The sequence below is a fragment of the Moschus berezovskii genome, chromosome 11, assembly GCF_049115385.1.
Source record: "Moschus berezovskii isolate FMDL1 chromosome 11, NW_MosBer_1.0, whole genome shotgun sequence".
NCBI lineage: Eukaryota > Metazoa > Chordata > Mammalia > Artiodactyla > Moschidae > Moschus > Moschus berezovskii.
Genome location: NC_142470.1, coordinates 10,777,956 through 10,795,290, shown reverse-complemented (window position 1 = coordinate 10,795,290; position 17,335 = coordinate 10,777,956). Strand labels below are relative to the sequence as shown.

At 37.5% G+C, this 17,335-nt stretch overlaps 1 protein-coding gene across 1 annotated transcript in view; it reads right to left on the bottom strand.

Annotated features, from left to right (window-relative positions):
• PPP6C (protein phosphatase 6 catalytic subunit) overlaps positions 1-17,335 on the bottom strand; it is a 47,157-nt gene that overhangs the window by 2,930 nt on the left and 26,892 nt on the right. Inside the window, exons 4-8 of the mRNA XM_088841155.1 lie at positions 13,406-13,501; positions 5,103-5,168; positions 3,945-4,086; positions 992-1,071; positions 607-816 (exon numbers count right to left, since the gene is read on the bottom strand). Of these exons, the coding sequence (XP_088697281.1) occupies positions 607-816; positions 992-1,071; positions 3,945-4,086; positions 5,103-5,168; positions 13,406-13,501 (594 nt within the window). The remainder of the gene's footprint in view (positions 1-606; positions 817-991; positions 1,072-3,944; positions 4,087-5,102; positions 5,169-13,405; positions 13,502-17,335) is intronic.

Here is a 17,335-nt window from a genome sequence, read left to right as displayed (position 1 = left end):
CTATCAATACTGGTCATTTACTGAGGCTTCAGTATGGCTCTTAAAAAATTTGGAGAGATTTATTATCCTTCTCTTGCAACTGAAAGAAACAGAGGATCAGACAGGATAAACCTAGCTCTCTGACTCCACTATGCTGGATTAGTTCACCCTGTGTATGTATATTTTTAAATGAAAATAGTTGAACCTCAAAAAATCTGCCTATTCACAATAAACACACAGATCAAATCATTATGTTGTATACATAACTAATACAATGTTATATGTCACTTATATCTCAATTAAAATATATATATACACACTTAAGAAATATATATTAAAAAGGTGCCTATCCTGCCCTTGTTATCTCATTACTTGCACTATTTGAAAGAACAGGAAAATTTATTTTACACATCCATGTACCAGTGGATGCTAAAAGAGGTGCTTTTATTACATGATCTCATTTAACCTTAAGGAAAGACATATGATAAACCAGACAAGAAATCTGATATCCACAGGCACCACAGTTTGAGTAAACTAGACTAGAAGTTTGGTATCTGTAACAACCATAGTTCTTTACACATGCCATTAGCAACCAACAAACCACTTTTAAAAAAATGTTGGCTTTACCTCATTTGTGACCTTTGCGCCAAAAAGCCAACCTGCTCCTCGGGGACTGATTGCCCAAGTATCCACATCTTCAGGATCTGACCAAACCAGATCACAAAATGCTCCTTTATGGGGAATTTCCTGATTCCGTTCAATGGTTCGAATTTGATCCAGTGTTTTGATATCAGGAGATAAACCACCATGAACACACAAAATCTGCTCATCTATTAACTAGCAAAAAAAGATAACAAAGAGTTGAATATATAACAATAAACTCAGTCATACCTAAATTCATCAATGAGTGCTAATGATATCAGTATAATTGAGATGGCAATTAGATAAACATATACAAAGTATTACTGGCAGAAAAATACTTAAGCTTTTTAAAAGATTTACATAAACTTACAGCTGCTACTGTGAGCATGTCAAAAACTTTGGTACAGTATCTCCAGGCATTAGCATTTCCATATTTGGTTTGGCACTCATCTATGAGAGAAACAGAGTTCTCATTAATGAAGTTCTGAATATGCTGATAAAAATAAAGAATACAAGGTAGTTCCCTGGAGATCCAGTGGTTAGGACTCAGCGCTTTCACTGCCATGGCCTGGGTTCAATCCCTGGTTGGTGAACTAAGATTCTGCAAGCTGTGAGGCACAGCCAAAAAATAAATAAATGAAATAAAATAAATAAAGGATATATCTAACACTAGGACAACAGAACTTGTGCTTAAACTAGGATGGTAAGTTATGACACATATTTAGCCCTGGTAGATCCTCCATGTAGAGTCAGGAGACAACTAGCTAACTGGTCTAGGAAAGTGGTCCTCCAAAATTGGCCCTAAGGAGCAGCTGAAATTATTGGTCAAATGTTATAATCAAGAAGAGCTAAATATTAATTTGATATAACCCAAAACAAACATTTTTGTCTTATCATTAATACTGGGAGGAGTTCCCTGGTTGGTCTGGTGGTTGGGACTCCTTGTTTTCACTGCTAAGGGTGTAGTTTTGATCCCTGGTCAAAGAATTGGGTCCTACAGGCCATGTGGCATGGCCAAATAAATAAACTTTTAAAAAATTCTGGGCAATTCCATCAAACACAGTAACGTATTTAATGTGACTACTTTATGCTAGCAGAATAACCAAACACATTAGAGGACCCTGAATCACAAGAACATGGGTAATCCCCTTTTCAACATTTCTCAGGCCTACATTGTCTCTCCTGAGATTTTCTGCAGATTGTGCAACCACACACTTGAGTTCTAGTAAGTACCTTACTAGTTATCACCAGGTCTTATATAGTCTCAGCTGAACATTCTCTCTGCTATCTACAACAGTTAATAGAGTATATTAATCTCTTCTCTCAGTTAATACCAAGGAAGCTATGCTCTTTGGTTTTTTCCTTTATTTTGAAAAAACAAACAAACACATATCACTATTGTCCTAAGTAAAGCTGAAAATGATACTGTGGGGTACGGTCAACCCTCATAATTTTCTAAATTGTTTCTCTACGTGAGGCAGGATCCTTACGTAAATGTCTCAGGAGACATCTCTAACACTGAGCACAGTTTACCAGTAGCAATCGACTTGTCAATTTTTTACCCTGACACATAAGCAAAGCACTTGGTTCATAATAACTGCTAACTGCAACCATGTTTATCAGGATGAACTGAAGGCCCAAAATAATAGCTATATGTGGACATTTTTACTTTAAAATCAATATTGAGTTCCATGGTGACTAAATCTGTCTTCCTCCTGAGGAGCAGATGGGCTTCCTCTTACTAGACGACACCATCTATGAGCACTAGAGAGCAGCTTGGGATCCGAAACATTCAGCACTCGACGTTGTGCTGCTGTCATTGTCTTCAGTCAAGGCATCATGATTAAACTGTCCTCCTTTCTCTCCCCTCTTTATTCCTTTTGCCCTACAATGATAATGCTGGTCAATTTCTGGGGTGTAAGTATATGCATAATAGTAATCTTGGACAGCTGGACTCAGCTGCTTTCACTAACATCATATTATACGTTATCCAAAATACTGATTATTTTGTAAAAGCATCAATCAGTTTTATTCCAAATGGTATTTGGCATTTTGAGAATGTAAATAAAAAATAACTTGTAGAAAGGAGATAAATATTAGCCATCTAACTTTTCAATTTCTATTAACAAAGTTATATAAGCAACAAATTCTCAGAGAGTTCCCTGGTGGCCTAGCAGTTAGGATTCCAGGCTTTCCCTGCCGTGGCCTGCATTCAATCCCTGATTCAATCCATTATTTATGGTTGACCATAAATAAATAAATAACAATAAATTGTCAAAATTTCTCAGTTTAATAATTGACAATGGCTGACAAAATGAGCAGTAAGAGAGTTCAATTTATCTTTACAATGGCAGAAGATAATTCAAAATATAAAGTCTAAAACTAAATGGTTATGAGATTAATATTTTTAAATCTCTCAATATTTGCTTTAATCGTGCTCAAAGAAAATTCATATTAATATCTCAACAGTTCTATCTACCTCCTTCAAAGAGGTCCAAATCTCATTTTTAAAAGCTTTCAATCATATAAAATTTTATAGAAGTAGCTATTTTGCTTTTAATGATTCGAGTTCCAGTATTCTCTGGAGGAAGTACACAGATTTACAGCACATCCATACAGTGTGTTGAAGTGCAGCTATAAAAACAACATTAATGCAGTGAAAAAGCTGGTCACAATATTAAAAAACCAAGTATGATCACATTTTAGCTTGATGTGAGGTATACATATACAGATATGTATACAAACACACACTGTATACAGAATAGGCTCTTAAACTGAGTGTGCAAAACATTCCTTTTCAGCAGATTCTAAGGCCCCACCCCAAATGGTCTACAGTAGCACCCATCAGTCTACAATTTTAACAAGCATCCCAGATAATTCTAATGAGGTAAACTGAAAACTATATTTTGAGGCACTGATCTAGAAAAACATACACGAAAAAGTTAAAAAAGGCTTCTCTCAGACTACTATGTATAAAATAATAAGCTACAAGGATATACTGTACAACATAGGCAATACAGCTAATATTTTATAATAACTTTAAAAGGAGTATAATCTATAAAAATATTGAATCACTGTGTTGCACATCTGAAACTGATATTGTAAATCAACTATATATTTTAGTAAAAAATGAAAAAATAGAATGGTTCTCTCTACGTAGTCAGATTTTCAACTGATTGAGGGGAAAAATGGAGTTAAAAATGAGAGTGGAAAAAGATTATCTGTATTTTCTAATCTTACTATTAAAAGCACATTCAATGGTGGAATTTTTTCCCCAAAGAGGAAGATAAGATAATATTCAGTCAGAGAACAGAAAATCTTACCATAAAATCCATACACCTGTGTTATCTGTCTACTCTCATGATTTCCTCGCAGAAGTGTAATACGATCAGGCCATTTAGCCTTTAGTGCAAGAAGGTAAGTGAAGGTCTCCAAACTATAGTAACCTCGGTCTACAAAATCACCCTGTAAAATAAAAATTTATAGTTACGAACAATATAATAGCAACAATATTTTTTTTTAATTATACCAAAGTGCACAAACTCAGAGACACAGTACAAAATAACAAAAATGAAGAGTCACACACTGAATTATTTGGAAATTGAGTTTTAACAAAAAATTGAAATGGAAGTAAATAAGCTATTCCTACTAAATGAACTGATCTGAACTAAATGTGCTAGTCTTATGCTAGGGGAGGCTTACAGGAACCTGCTGTGCAGTTCTCTCAAGGACTTTCCCTATAGAACCACCATTTTTTCAATTCTCTATTACCTACATTAATAAACCTTTGTAAAAAAACATGTGAATCAAAAAACTTTAAATGAATTTCAAAAATCTTTTTAACTGTATCAAAAGAGCTGTCAATTTGAAAATAGTTCTTTTACAGTGTTCTACACTCAGCTTTGTATTTAACAACTGCATATAATGACATACTATCTACGCTTTCCATTTATGTTTACTTGGGCCAATATTAGACCATAGGAAAGCAGCTAAAAGAATAAGAAAGTAACCCAGAAATCTTCAGAAGGAAGGAAAATAAAAGGACTCAAAAAAAAATTAAACAGTAACATTTTATTCCAAAAAGAAAGCAAGTATCTACCTTAATAGCAAATGTGTAAATGTGTACATTCTTCAGTCCAGATTAATAACTGATGAAAATGAATGCTCAAAAAAAAAAAAAATGACAAAATAACAGTAAATTGAAGATTTATGCTTTAAACCTGAGGTTCCAAGCTATTTTTTTTTTGTTGTTTTTGCCTAAACATTACTGAAGGCTACAACTCAGTCCTACCTGCACAGCAGTTTACAAAACTAATTATTCTCAACTAAAGGACACAGCAAAATGTAGCAAAGTACTGAATCACTTTTTCACATATTTAAATACTGATTGTCACATGGCAATGAAAGTATTATATAATCTACATGTAGTAAGACAAATCTCCATTTAAAATAAGTAGTTGATATCACTGGTGTTTACATACCATAAATATGTAGTTTGTGTCAGGAACCTGACCTCCAGTTCTGAATAGTTCACAAAGGTCATAAAACTATAAAAGAAAGGCAATATATGCTGATTATAAATTCCTGTGAAGGAGTAAAATAATGACACTGAGGCCAAACTGTGTAAAGTGGTGAATTAAGACTTCAAATATGTACATTCATAAAAAGAAAGTGCAAACTAAACTACCAAGCACACAGCTTCCAAGCCTTAAAAAAAAAAGCACTAAAATGAAGCTCTCAGTTTTCACTAAAGTCATTCCTAGCTCATCAATGTCATGGCAAACCCCCTCAAATTCCTTTCACACATCTCCCCGTCTATCACTAGAGAATTTGAAATCATGTATCAGTTACCTAACTGTCGATAAGCTAACCCAATCATCTTGTCCCACATTCTGCATCTATTTTAAAGAGACAAAAGTTAAGGAAACAAGTGGATAAGAATTTCTTTCAAAGAATGAGTTTATATGACATTTCATAGTGTCCTACAGAGCACATCAACCTACCTTCTTATACTCTGCTTTCAGAGATGTGTACCCTTAGGCTCTACAGCTGTGGAGAGTCTTCTCAATAATCATTATATTTAAAAAAAAAAAGTATATTTCATCATACTCTATTTGCCTGAAAATTTAACTGACAAAAATGTGTGCTTGATAACTTCAATCAACTAGATTATCCTAATCTTACTTCCTAAAGAAAACATCACAGTTTTTCTGAAAAAGAATTTTGGATTAAAGGAATTGACTATACCAACTACTAGTAATAATTTCCTTCACGTCTGTTCATTTACATTTGAAAGTAAAATTTACATAGTAATATTACTTCTCACTTCACACCTCACATATAAGTATGCATGTGTGTATCACATATGTATAAACAATCACACACAATATAAGCAATAAAAAATAAGTATAATTTATACACACACTTGGTGTATATATGTGTATATGTAATACACACACACACGTATGTGTGTATTACTTTGGCCTAGTAATTCCACTTCTGTGACTATATTCTTAAAGGGGAAAAAAAAAAAAAAGGTGTGTAACATAAAGAAAATGCATCGTAGCACCATTTCTAATAAGAGAAGCAACAACCTTCATGACCAACATAGGGGAATATTAGTAAGACCCAGACCTCACGCAGTCATAAATAATGATTATAATGGAAACTATGTAGCAAAGTGTGACAGAACACAAAATTACACCTATAACTATACAATTTTACTATGTAAAATATTGAGTATGTACAGAAACCTGTAGACAGGTCAGGAAGCAACAGTTAGAACTAGACATGGAACACCAGATTGGTTCTAAATAGGAAAAGGAGTAGGTCAAGGTTGTATATTGTCACCCTGCTTATTTAACTTATATGAAGAGTACATCATGAGGAACGCTGGGCTGGAAGAAGCACAAGCTGGAATCAAGATTGCTGGGAGAAATATCAATAACCTCAGATATGCAGATGACACCACCCTTAGGGCAGAAAGTGAAGAAGAACTAAAGAGCCTCTTGATGAAAGTGAAAGAGGACAGTGAAAAAGTTGGCTTGAAGCTCAACACTCAGAAAACAAAGATCATGGCATCTGGTCCAATCACTTTGTGGGAAATAGATGGGGAAACAGTGGAAACAGTGTCAGACTTTAATTCTGGGGGCTCCAAAATCAGTGCAGATGGTGACTGCAGCCATGAAATTAAAAGACACTTACTCCTTGGAAGGAAAGTTATGACCAATCTAGATAACATATTAAAAAGCAGAGACATTACTTTGCCAACAAAGGTCCGTCTAGTCAAGGCTATGGTTTTTCCCGTGGTCATGTATGGATGTGAGAGTTGGACTGTGAAGAAAGCTGATCGCCGAAGAATTGATGCTTTTGAACTGTGGTGTTGGAGAAGACTCTTGAGAGTCCCTTGGACTGCAAGGAGATCCAACCAGTCCATTCTAAAGGAGATCAGTCCTGGGTGTTCATTGGAAGGACTGATGCTAAAGCTGAAACTCCAATACTTTGGCCACCTCATGAGAAGAGTTGACTCACTGGAAAAGACTCTGATGCTGGGAGGGATTGGGGGCAGGAGGAGAAGGGGACGACAGAGAATGAGATGGCTGGATGGCATCACCGACTCAATGGACATGAGTTTGAGTGAACTCCAGGAGTTGGTGATAGACAGGGAGGCCTGGCGTGCTGCGATTCATGGGGTCACAAAGAGTCGGACACAACTGAGTGACTGAACTGAACTGAACTGAATGCATATATATGGAATCTAGAAAACTGGTACTGAAGAATTTTACTTAAACAGGGCAGCAATGGAGAAAGAGACATAGAGAATAGACTTGTGGACATGGGGAGAGGGGAGGAGAGGGTGAGATGTATGGAAAGAGTAACATGAAAACTTACATTACCATACGTAAAACAGATAGCCAATGGGAATTTGCTGTATGGCTAAGAAACTCAAACAGGGGCTCCGTATCAACCTAAAGGGGTGGGATGGGGAGGGAGATGGGAGGGAAGTTCAAAAGGGAGGAGACATACGTATACCTATGGCTGATGGACAGGGAGGCCTGGCGTGCTGTGATTCATGGGGAGGCAAAGAGTCGGACACGACTGAGTGACTGAACTGAACTGATGGCTGATTCAGGTTGAGGTCTGACAGAAAACAACAAAATTCTGTAAACCAATTATCCTTCAATAAAAAAATAAATTTAAAAAAACATATAATAAAGAGTTACTAAAAACATATGGAGACAAGTAACTGTCATACATTCCTGGGAGCCCATCTCATTATTCCACAAATAATTTCCACCATCTACTGTATGTTTTTCATATCACACACACTTTGCAAGTGTTCTTATTTTAAAACAAAACGAATCCTTAGATGTGGATTTTACCCCATTATTAGAGGCAAGGAAACAGTTGGCCAACTCAGTAGTTCTTAATTTTTTTGGTTTCAAGACCCAAGCATAGTCTTAAAAATTACAGGTCCTCAAAGGCTTTTGTTTTTACACTATATGAATCAGTATTAACCATATTAGACTTTTAAAGTGATCATTTGCTAATGTTTAAACCTCAGATGTGCAGATGACACCACCCTTATGGCAGAAAGCGAAGAACTAAAGAGCCTCTTGATGAAAGTGAAAGAGGAGAGTGAAAAAGTTGGCTTAAAACTCAACATTCAGAAAACTAAAATCATAGCATCCGGTCCCATCACTTAACGGCAAATAGATGGACAAATAGTGGAAACAGTGGCTGACTTTATTTTTTTGGGCTCCAAAATCACTGCAGGTGGTGACTGCAGCCATGAAATTAAAAGACGCTTACTCCTTAGAAGGAAAGTTATGACCAACCTAGACAGCATATTAAAAAGCAGACCATTACACTGCCAACAAAGGTCCATTTAGTCAAAGTTATGGGTTTTCCAGTAGTCATGTATGGGTGTGAGAGTTGGACCATAAAGAAAGCTGAGTGAAAAAGAACTGATGCATTTGAACTGTGGTGTTGGAGAAGACTTTTGAGAGTCCCTTGGACTGCAAGGAGATCCAACCAGTCCATCCTAAAGGAGATCAGTCCTGAGTGTTCATTGGAAGGACTGATGTTGAAGCTGAAAATCCAATACTTTGGCCACCTGATGCAAAGAGCTGACTCATTTGAAAAGACCCTGATGCTGGGAAAGATTGAAGGCGGGAGGAGAAGGGGACGACAGAGGCTGAGATGGCTGGATGGCATCACTGACTCAATGGACATGAGTTTGAATAGACTCCAGGAGTTGGTGATGGACAGGGAGGCCTGGCGTACTGCAGTTCATGGGGTCACAGAGTCAGACACGACTGAGCGACTGAAATGAACTGAACTGAAATTCATTTTAAAAATCAGGGAGGGAGATTTACATTTGAATCATTTCTAATGAGGTGGATGAAACTGGAGCCGATTATACAGAGTGAAGTAAGCCAGAAAGAAAAACACCAATACAGTATACTAATGCATATATACGGAATTTAGAAAGATAGTAACGATAACCCTGTATATGAGGACAGCAAAAGAGACACAGATGTATAGAACAGTATTTTGGAGTCTATGGAAGAGGGCGAAGGTGGGATGATTTGGGAGAATGGCACTGAAACATGTATATTATCATATGTGTAACGAATCACCAGTCCAGGTTTGATTCATGATACAGGATGCTCGGGGCTGGTGCACGGGGATGACCCAGAGGGATGATATGAGGAGGGAGTTAGGAGGGGGGTTCAGGATGGGGAACACATGTACACCCGGGGCAGATTCATGTCAATGTATGGCAAAACCAATAAAAAAAAAAAAAGAAAAGAAAAATCGGGGAGGGATGAATTAGGAGTTTGGGATTAACACATACATACTACTTTAAATAAAATAAACAGTAAGGACCTACTGTATAGCACAGAGAACTCTACTCAATATTCTGTAATAACCTATATGGAAAAAGAATGCATATATGTATATGTATAACTGAATCACTTTGCTGTACATCTGAAACTAACATAACATTGTAAATCAACAATACCCCAAAATGAAAAATTAAATTAAAAAAATCAATAACTCACTAAGTAGTAACATACACATATTTTTAATGAAAAATAAACTTTTCCAAAACAAAACAAACTGATGAGAAGACTGGCACTGTTTTACATTTTTGCAAATCTCTTTAATGCCTGGCAAAAAAAGAGCACAGCTTGGGTTTTCAAAGCCTGCCTCTACAGCCAATCTGAATATTCATTGGAAGGACTGATGCTGAAGCTGAAACTCCAATCCTTTGGCCATCTGATGCAAAGAACTGACTCATTTGAAAAGATCCTGATACTGGGAAAAATTGAAGGCGAGAGGAGAAGTGGACAACAGAGGATGAGATGGTTGGATGGCATCACCGACTCAATGGACATGAATTTGAGTAAACTCCGGGAACTGGTGATGGACAAGGAGGCGTGGTGTGTTGCAGTCCATGGGGTGGCAAAGAGTCAGACACGACTGAGTGACTGAACTGAACTGAACAGCCAATCTGTTGGAATATGCTGTTTAAAGTATACAAAGTAAATCCAGCTTCATACAGGTATGTGTTACAAAAGGGAGGAAAATTTTAATAACCTTTAGAGATAATGGTGCATATTTTTCTTCTAATACATCAAAACTGGACAACTGGTCTCTTCTCAAACTATATTAGATAGGTTGGTCTAACACTTTGAGTGGATAATACACTCTGGTTATCTGGAAAATGAAAAATAGTATTTCCTTATAATCATTAAAAAAATATTTTGTTAATATTATCACTCATCTCATCAGAAAAGTCTTTTAGGTATCAGACGCCAGGAGCTTCATGGTGGTGAATTCAAATTTTCTAAAATTCCAATTATTTTCTTGAAAACTCAAATTCTGGCATCAGCAACAAATACTATCAATTGTTCCTCTTAAAGTGACTGGCTCACTTCATTCACTTTTGCAAAATAGTTGCCAAATACTCATAGTTTGTCATTCATTCTCTCAAGTAAAAATAGCATTCCATTAAAAAGAAAAAAAAAGAGGCTATTTCAGATGGAGAAACAAAACTGCAAAAGTAACTTCTTTTGAGATAACCATTTTTCTTTGACATGGTATGCTTTATGCATACTTCATCACAGGGGCTGTTCAAAAGATATATCTATTACTATAGTTACTATTAATTAATATTACTAGTTCATCAAGGAGATTCTTAAATGATACTGGCATTTTATTTTACTGTAAATGCATGCATGCCGGTGAAGAATACAAGAACAACCAGCATATGTTTGGTGACACTCCCTTGATCAGGAGGCACCAGCAGTTTTACCCTCAGCTGATTTTGTGCCATCTTCAATTCAGTTCAGTCGCTCAGTCATGTCCAACTCTTTGCGACCCCATGAATCACAGCACGCCAGGCCTCCCTGTCCATCACCAACTCCCGGAGTTCACTCAAACTCATGTCCATCGACTCGGTGATGCCATCCAGCCATCTCATTCTCTGTCGTCCCCTTCTTCTCCTGCCCCCATTCCCTCCCAGCATCAGAGTCTTTTCCAGTGAGTCAACTCTTCTCATGAGGTGGCCAAAGTACTGGAGTTTCAGCTTTAGCATCAGTCCTTCCAACGAACACCCAGGATTGATCTCCTTTAGAATGAACTGGTTGTGCCATCTTACAGACCCTCAAAGGTCCACATATCTAAAGAACTGAAGAGCTAGCTGAAGTGGCTTCTTAAACAGCTATTATGTACCCAGGCAGGACTTAAACCAAGCTCTATCTGACACTGAACTCTACAACCTCCTCACTAGATTATACTGTTTCAATGCTTCCTGGCACTGTATGTGTGCCAACACTTTCTATGAATTTATTTATAGTCATAATCCAATCCTGCAATTCCAGAACTAGCCCAAGGGGAAGACAACTGTACAAGTCCCAAAAGACACATCTTACATTTGACTTTAGTCTACAGACATTTAGAAGCTTCTGAAGTTCTATGTTTTCAATGAGCAATTGTTTTAAAGCATCAAGTACAAGAGAAACACTGTTCAGTTTGGTGGCAGTCTTAACATGGACTGGGAGTTCCCTGGTGGCCTAGTGGTTAGGATTCTGAGCTTTCATTGATGTGCCCCAGGTTCAAATACCGGTCAGGGAAGTGACAGCAGGTGGGTGAGCAAACTGTGCAGGCAAAAATAACAGTAACATGGGCTACTGGGCACCTGTGAGTTTCAATCTCAGCTCTGTCCCTTAGGAGCTATGTGAATTTAGGCTAATTCCTCAACGTTTCAGTCTTAGTCCTCCTCCACAAAATGATCCAATCTCGTGGAACCCTTAAAAAAAAAACTGACATGGAATTTATGAGAAAGCACAATTTATTAATCTCAAAACACAAGATAAATGAAAGCAAGAGTTGTACATTTGACTGAAGGTGTATATATTAGAGAAGTGTAAATTACTATGAAGTTGTCTCTACCTTCCTAACCTTTGATCATGACTGTAATTCATATACTGAAAAGTCCTTGGGGAATTTCCTAGTGGTCCAGTTTTTAGGACTCTGCACTTTCACTGCTGATTGAATCTGAGGGGACAGACTTAATCTCTGGTCTGGAACTAAGATCCCACGACCTACGCAGTGCAGCCAAACACAGGTAACCCCTCAATTTTCATATTAAAATCAAAGGAAAACACTGCTTGGTTTATTCCAACTTTTACAAATATGTTAAAGGCACTGCCTATATTAATATCCTTTATATTAGCAAAATAGAAATGTTTATTATACTTTAGGAGAGAAGTTATATGGAAATCAAGAAATACGCTCCTAATGGTTTAGTTTAGAGAACTAGAATTTTAACAGATCAAATATGACATAATGGGGTTTCTATTTAGCAGCTGATAACACGCAGATGTCATTTACTATAACCTCAAACATCCAGAGAACAGACTGAAAAACCCAACTCAATCACAAATAATCTATACACCTTTCTGCTCCTTTAGGCAGTGATGGTTAAGGTCATGTTGGCATTCATAAATCCAGTGTTGTTCACAATATATTATTATTATAATTATATATTATATTATGTCACAATATATTAGCCCCAACTCCACTACATCCATAAAGCAGGCTATGAGTGTTTTGTTCAGCTTTCATTACCCAGGAAAAAAGAAAAAAAAAAACTCCACAAATACACAGCTTCCTAATCAGGCTAAACAATAAGAGTCTAAAAATGAGGTGTACCCCTCCTGTCAATGCTCTGAAACTCTTAAAAACAAACAAAATCCCAGCAGATGAAAAGGTGAACTGTCTTTCTCATTCCATTCTAGCACAGGATTGCTGTGAAATCATGCAACAACAGTTTTTCTGAACAGTTGTTACTCTCATTCCCTCTAAGGAAATGATGAATTTTCAATAAAATATGACATTAGGTGAACAGAATGAATACAACAGCAATGTGTAGAATGAACAGAAAATTAGTGCCCAAAACCAAAGCATCTCCTATCAACCATAGTAACGATGAGCAGTCAGTCTGTAATTTTCTAACTCCTCCTGTCCACAGAACAATAATGCTTCACTCAGTTCACTTCCTAATGTGATTTCAACAAAGTCCATGAATAATCTGACTGCTGCTTCTATTCAGTTCAACAGTAGCCAGGAATCATTAGTGTCACACAGACTGAGGCATCCTAGCCAACCACTAGCTGCTCCTTGTTTTTTAATATTTTACAGCACAAGTGGAAACACACATGGACTATGGACAGACGGTACAAAAGCTAACACTCTGCTCGTGAAATTTTACCTGTCCATGTATGTCTCCACACACTGTTACTGGTGTTGATACTGGCTGGACATTTGACTCTTCCAACAGGAGGTCACAAACGTAGTCACATAGCCGCTGTAAGAAAAGAAAAGAAAATGCAACTTTATTACAACATTAAAGCTGAAGACCAAGTGCAAAAAAGACAAGAACTAACACATGTAATAACTCAACATTCAAAAAACTAAGATCATGGCAACTGGTCCATCACTTCATGGCAAATAGATGAGGAAACAATCGAAACAGTAAGAGACTTCTATTTTCTTGGGCTCCAAAATCACTGCAGATGCTGACTGCAGCCATGAAATCAAAAGACACTTGCTCCTTGGAAGAAAACCTATGATAACCCTAGACAGCGTATTAAAAAGCAGAGACGTTACTCTGCTGACAAAGGTCCATATAGTCAAAGCTATGGTTTTTCCAGTAGTCGTGTATGGTTGTGAGAATTGGACCATAAAGGCTGAGCAGCAAAGAACTGATGCTTTTGAACTGTTATGCTGAACAAGACTCTTGGGAGTCCCTTGGACTGCAAGGAGATCAAACTAGTCAATCCTAAAGGAAATCAATCCTGAATATTCATTGGAGGGACTAACACTGAAGCTGAAGCTCCAACATTTTGGCTACCTGATGGAAAGGGCCAACTTCTTAGAAAAGTCCCTGATGCTGGGAAAGATTGAAGGCAGGAGGAGAAGGGGACGACAGAGGACGAGATGGTTGGATGGCATCACCGACTCAATGGACATGAGTTTGAGCAAGTTCCTGGAGATGGTGAAGGACAGGGAAGCCTGGCGTACTGTAGTCTATGGGATCGCAAAGACTCAAACACGACTAAGCAACCGAACAAAATACACATATTGTTTCACAGAAAAGGAAACTACTCTATGATGACTCTGGGATTTGACCTGTCAGCTTTCACCTTTCTCTCACAATGACTGTTTCAAAATGCAAACTCCCTGGCTACACAGGTTCAGTTCAGTTCAGTTCAATTGCTCAGCTACACAGGTAACAGGTTCTAGAAGACAGACAGCTTTGCAAGGAACTGTGAGCTGATGTTTTTCACACACACACAAAAAGTAAAAGTCAATCATTTTAAAAGGAAAGGGTCTTTATCTGCTAATTTTTTAAGTAAATTACAAACCACACACTTAGCAAATATGATCCAGCAATTGCACTCTTGGCAATGAAAATTTATGATCACATAAAAACCTGTACATGAAGTTCACAGAAGCTTAACTTATGACAGCCAAAAACTGGAAATAAATCAGATGTCCTTCCATAATGACTGGTTAAGTTATAGTACATTCACACAATGGAATACTATTCAGAAATAGAAGGAAACAAACTATTGACACATGACAATCTGGATAAATTTCAAGGGAATTATGCTCAGTTGGGGGGGAAACCCTACCCTACAATCTTACATACTGGATGACTCAATTTATATAACATTCTTGAAATTAAAAAATTTACAGAAATGGAGACCAGGGAGGAGGGAGGTGGGAGGGGGGTTCGAGAGGGGGATGAATCCCCCCGGGGCGGATTCATGTCAATGTATGGCAAAACCAACCAATATAATATTGTAAAATAATTAGCCTCCAATAAAAAAGAAAAGAGAGAGAAAAAAATAAATAAATATGCACACACACGCAAAAAGAAAGAAATGGAGACCAATATGGTTGACTGCCAAGGGTCTAGGAGTTAGGAGCAACAGGAGGGAAGTGGGTACAGTTATAAAAATGACAACATGTGGACTCCTTGGAATGACCGAACTGTGTCTTAAATGTGGTACTGGATACATCAGACTATAGGTATAGTAAGACTACAAAGAACTAAATACACAAATAAGTACAAGCAAAACTGGAGAATGATGAACAAGATCATGGGGTATATCAATGTCAATATCTTGGTTGTGATATCTGTTCTACAAGATGTTACCACCAGGGAAAACTGGATAAAGGGAGACTTCCCTGGTGGTCCAAGGGCTGGGACTCGGAGCTTCCAATGCACGGTGCAGGCACTTGGGTTAGACCCCTGGTCGGGGAACTGGATCCCACATGCTGCAAGTAAGAGTTCACGTGCCACAAGTAAAAAACGCACAGCCAAATATATGAATAATTTTTAAAAATAACTGGAAAAAGGGTACATGGGATCTTTTGGTATTATTTCTTACAAATGCATATAAATCTATGATTATTTCAAAATAAAAAGTTAACTAAAATTAATTATAAAATATAAATCTAAAGTTGAAGAGTCACTCTACCTTTCAAAAAGAGCTCTAAATGTTTTCATTTTAAAAATATTTGTCCTCTGAAAGCACTCAAACCAAAAGATTTCACAGAAGGAAAACAATTCTCACAATGGTTCTCTGGAGAAGGAAGGATACAGTCTACTGTGTAAAGAGAACTGGAGGGGAAACCTCCTTCCATCTGAGACCAGTTAATACTAGTCAGAAGCTGTATTAAAATTAAAATCTCATAAAATTAGATTTTAAGAAGGTCAGCCAAGAAAGGACAAATTAAACTACACAAGCATAATGAAATGATTTTAAACATTAATTATGGAATCTAAATGCTATGACTTACTTAAATATAGCAGAGACACACTTTACCAGTTATAGCCACAATACTTTATACACAGGGAGGCACCAGAGAGCAGCCACAATGGGAGAAGGGAGGAGGAGTGAGGAAAGAGGCCCCCGACAGAAAACGAGGGGAAACCAAGCTGTTTAGAAATGCTCACAATAGAGTCATTCTTATTCCTAGGATAAGTTCTGACCTTCAAATAGCACCTCAAAGGAAATATCTTCCTTTTGGCCTGGAGTCCTTCTGGCCCTGGAGTAGTGAGCTCTTTCTTGTGCTGAATTTCCTACAAACCTCACAGGCTTCAATAAACAGTCTTTGGTCCTGACATATAATCCATTCACTATTCATAACAGGAAAAGATACTGATGAAAAGTCCATCAGTTCCATTCTGCATTTGTTAAAAAAAAAGAAAAAAAAAACTCAGCTTTTTCCTCCCCATGTAGGGAAAATCTCAGTTCTTCCCTACTTTGTGAATCTGTCTTATATGGTCTCCTTTACTAGTTACACAAAACACTCATATTTCTGACACTTCTGGTCACCAAATGTATGGAGGTTTTTTCCTCCCTACAATATGCAATTCTCTGTAACATCAGCTGGGTATCCTACAATTTAACTCAACTCTGACACTATTAGAGACAGTGTCAGATCTCACAGGTTAAGAGCTCAGTCCCAAAAGACTGCCTCCCTCAACTCCCCCACCAACATACACACACACTTCAGACACCAGTTGCAAGCCCAGGTTATATCACCTGCACTTTTAACCAACCAGCTATGGATCAGAGGTTCCAAAGACCTCCTCTGGAGTTTGAATATTTGCTAGAGCAGCTCGCAGAAATCAGGGTAGCACTTGCATTTATCAGCTTATTAAAGGATGTGATAAAAGGATACAAATGAACATCTAGATGGAAGAGATGTGTAAGGCAGTTCAGTTCAGTTCAGTCGCTCAGTCGTGTCCGACTCTCCGCGACCCCATGAATCACAGCACGCCAGGCCTCCCTGTCCATGGTATAGGGAAAAGGTGGAAACTGATCTTTTCACTATCACCATAGTTCTGCCTTCACTAGAATGTCACGTAGTTGAAATCATACCTATGTTGCCTTTTCAGGTTGGCATCTTGCACAAAGTAATATGCAATTAAGCTTCCTTCCTGTCTTTTCACAGCTTGATCATTTCTTCTTAGCGCTGAATAACACTCCATTGTCTCAATGTACCAGTGTGTCCATTGATCTACTGAATGATACCTTGGTTGCTACCAAATTTGGGCAATTATGAACAATGCTGCCATAAACATCTGTGTACAGGTTTTGTGGTGGACATGTTTTCCGTCCAT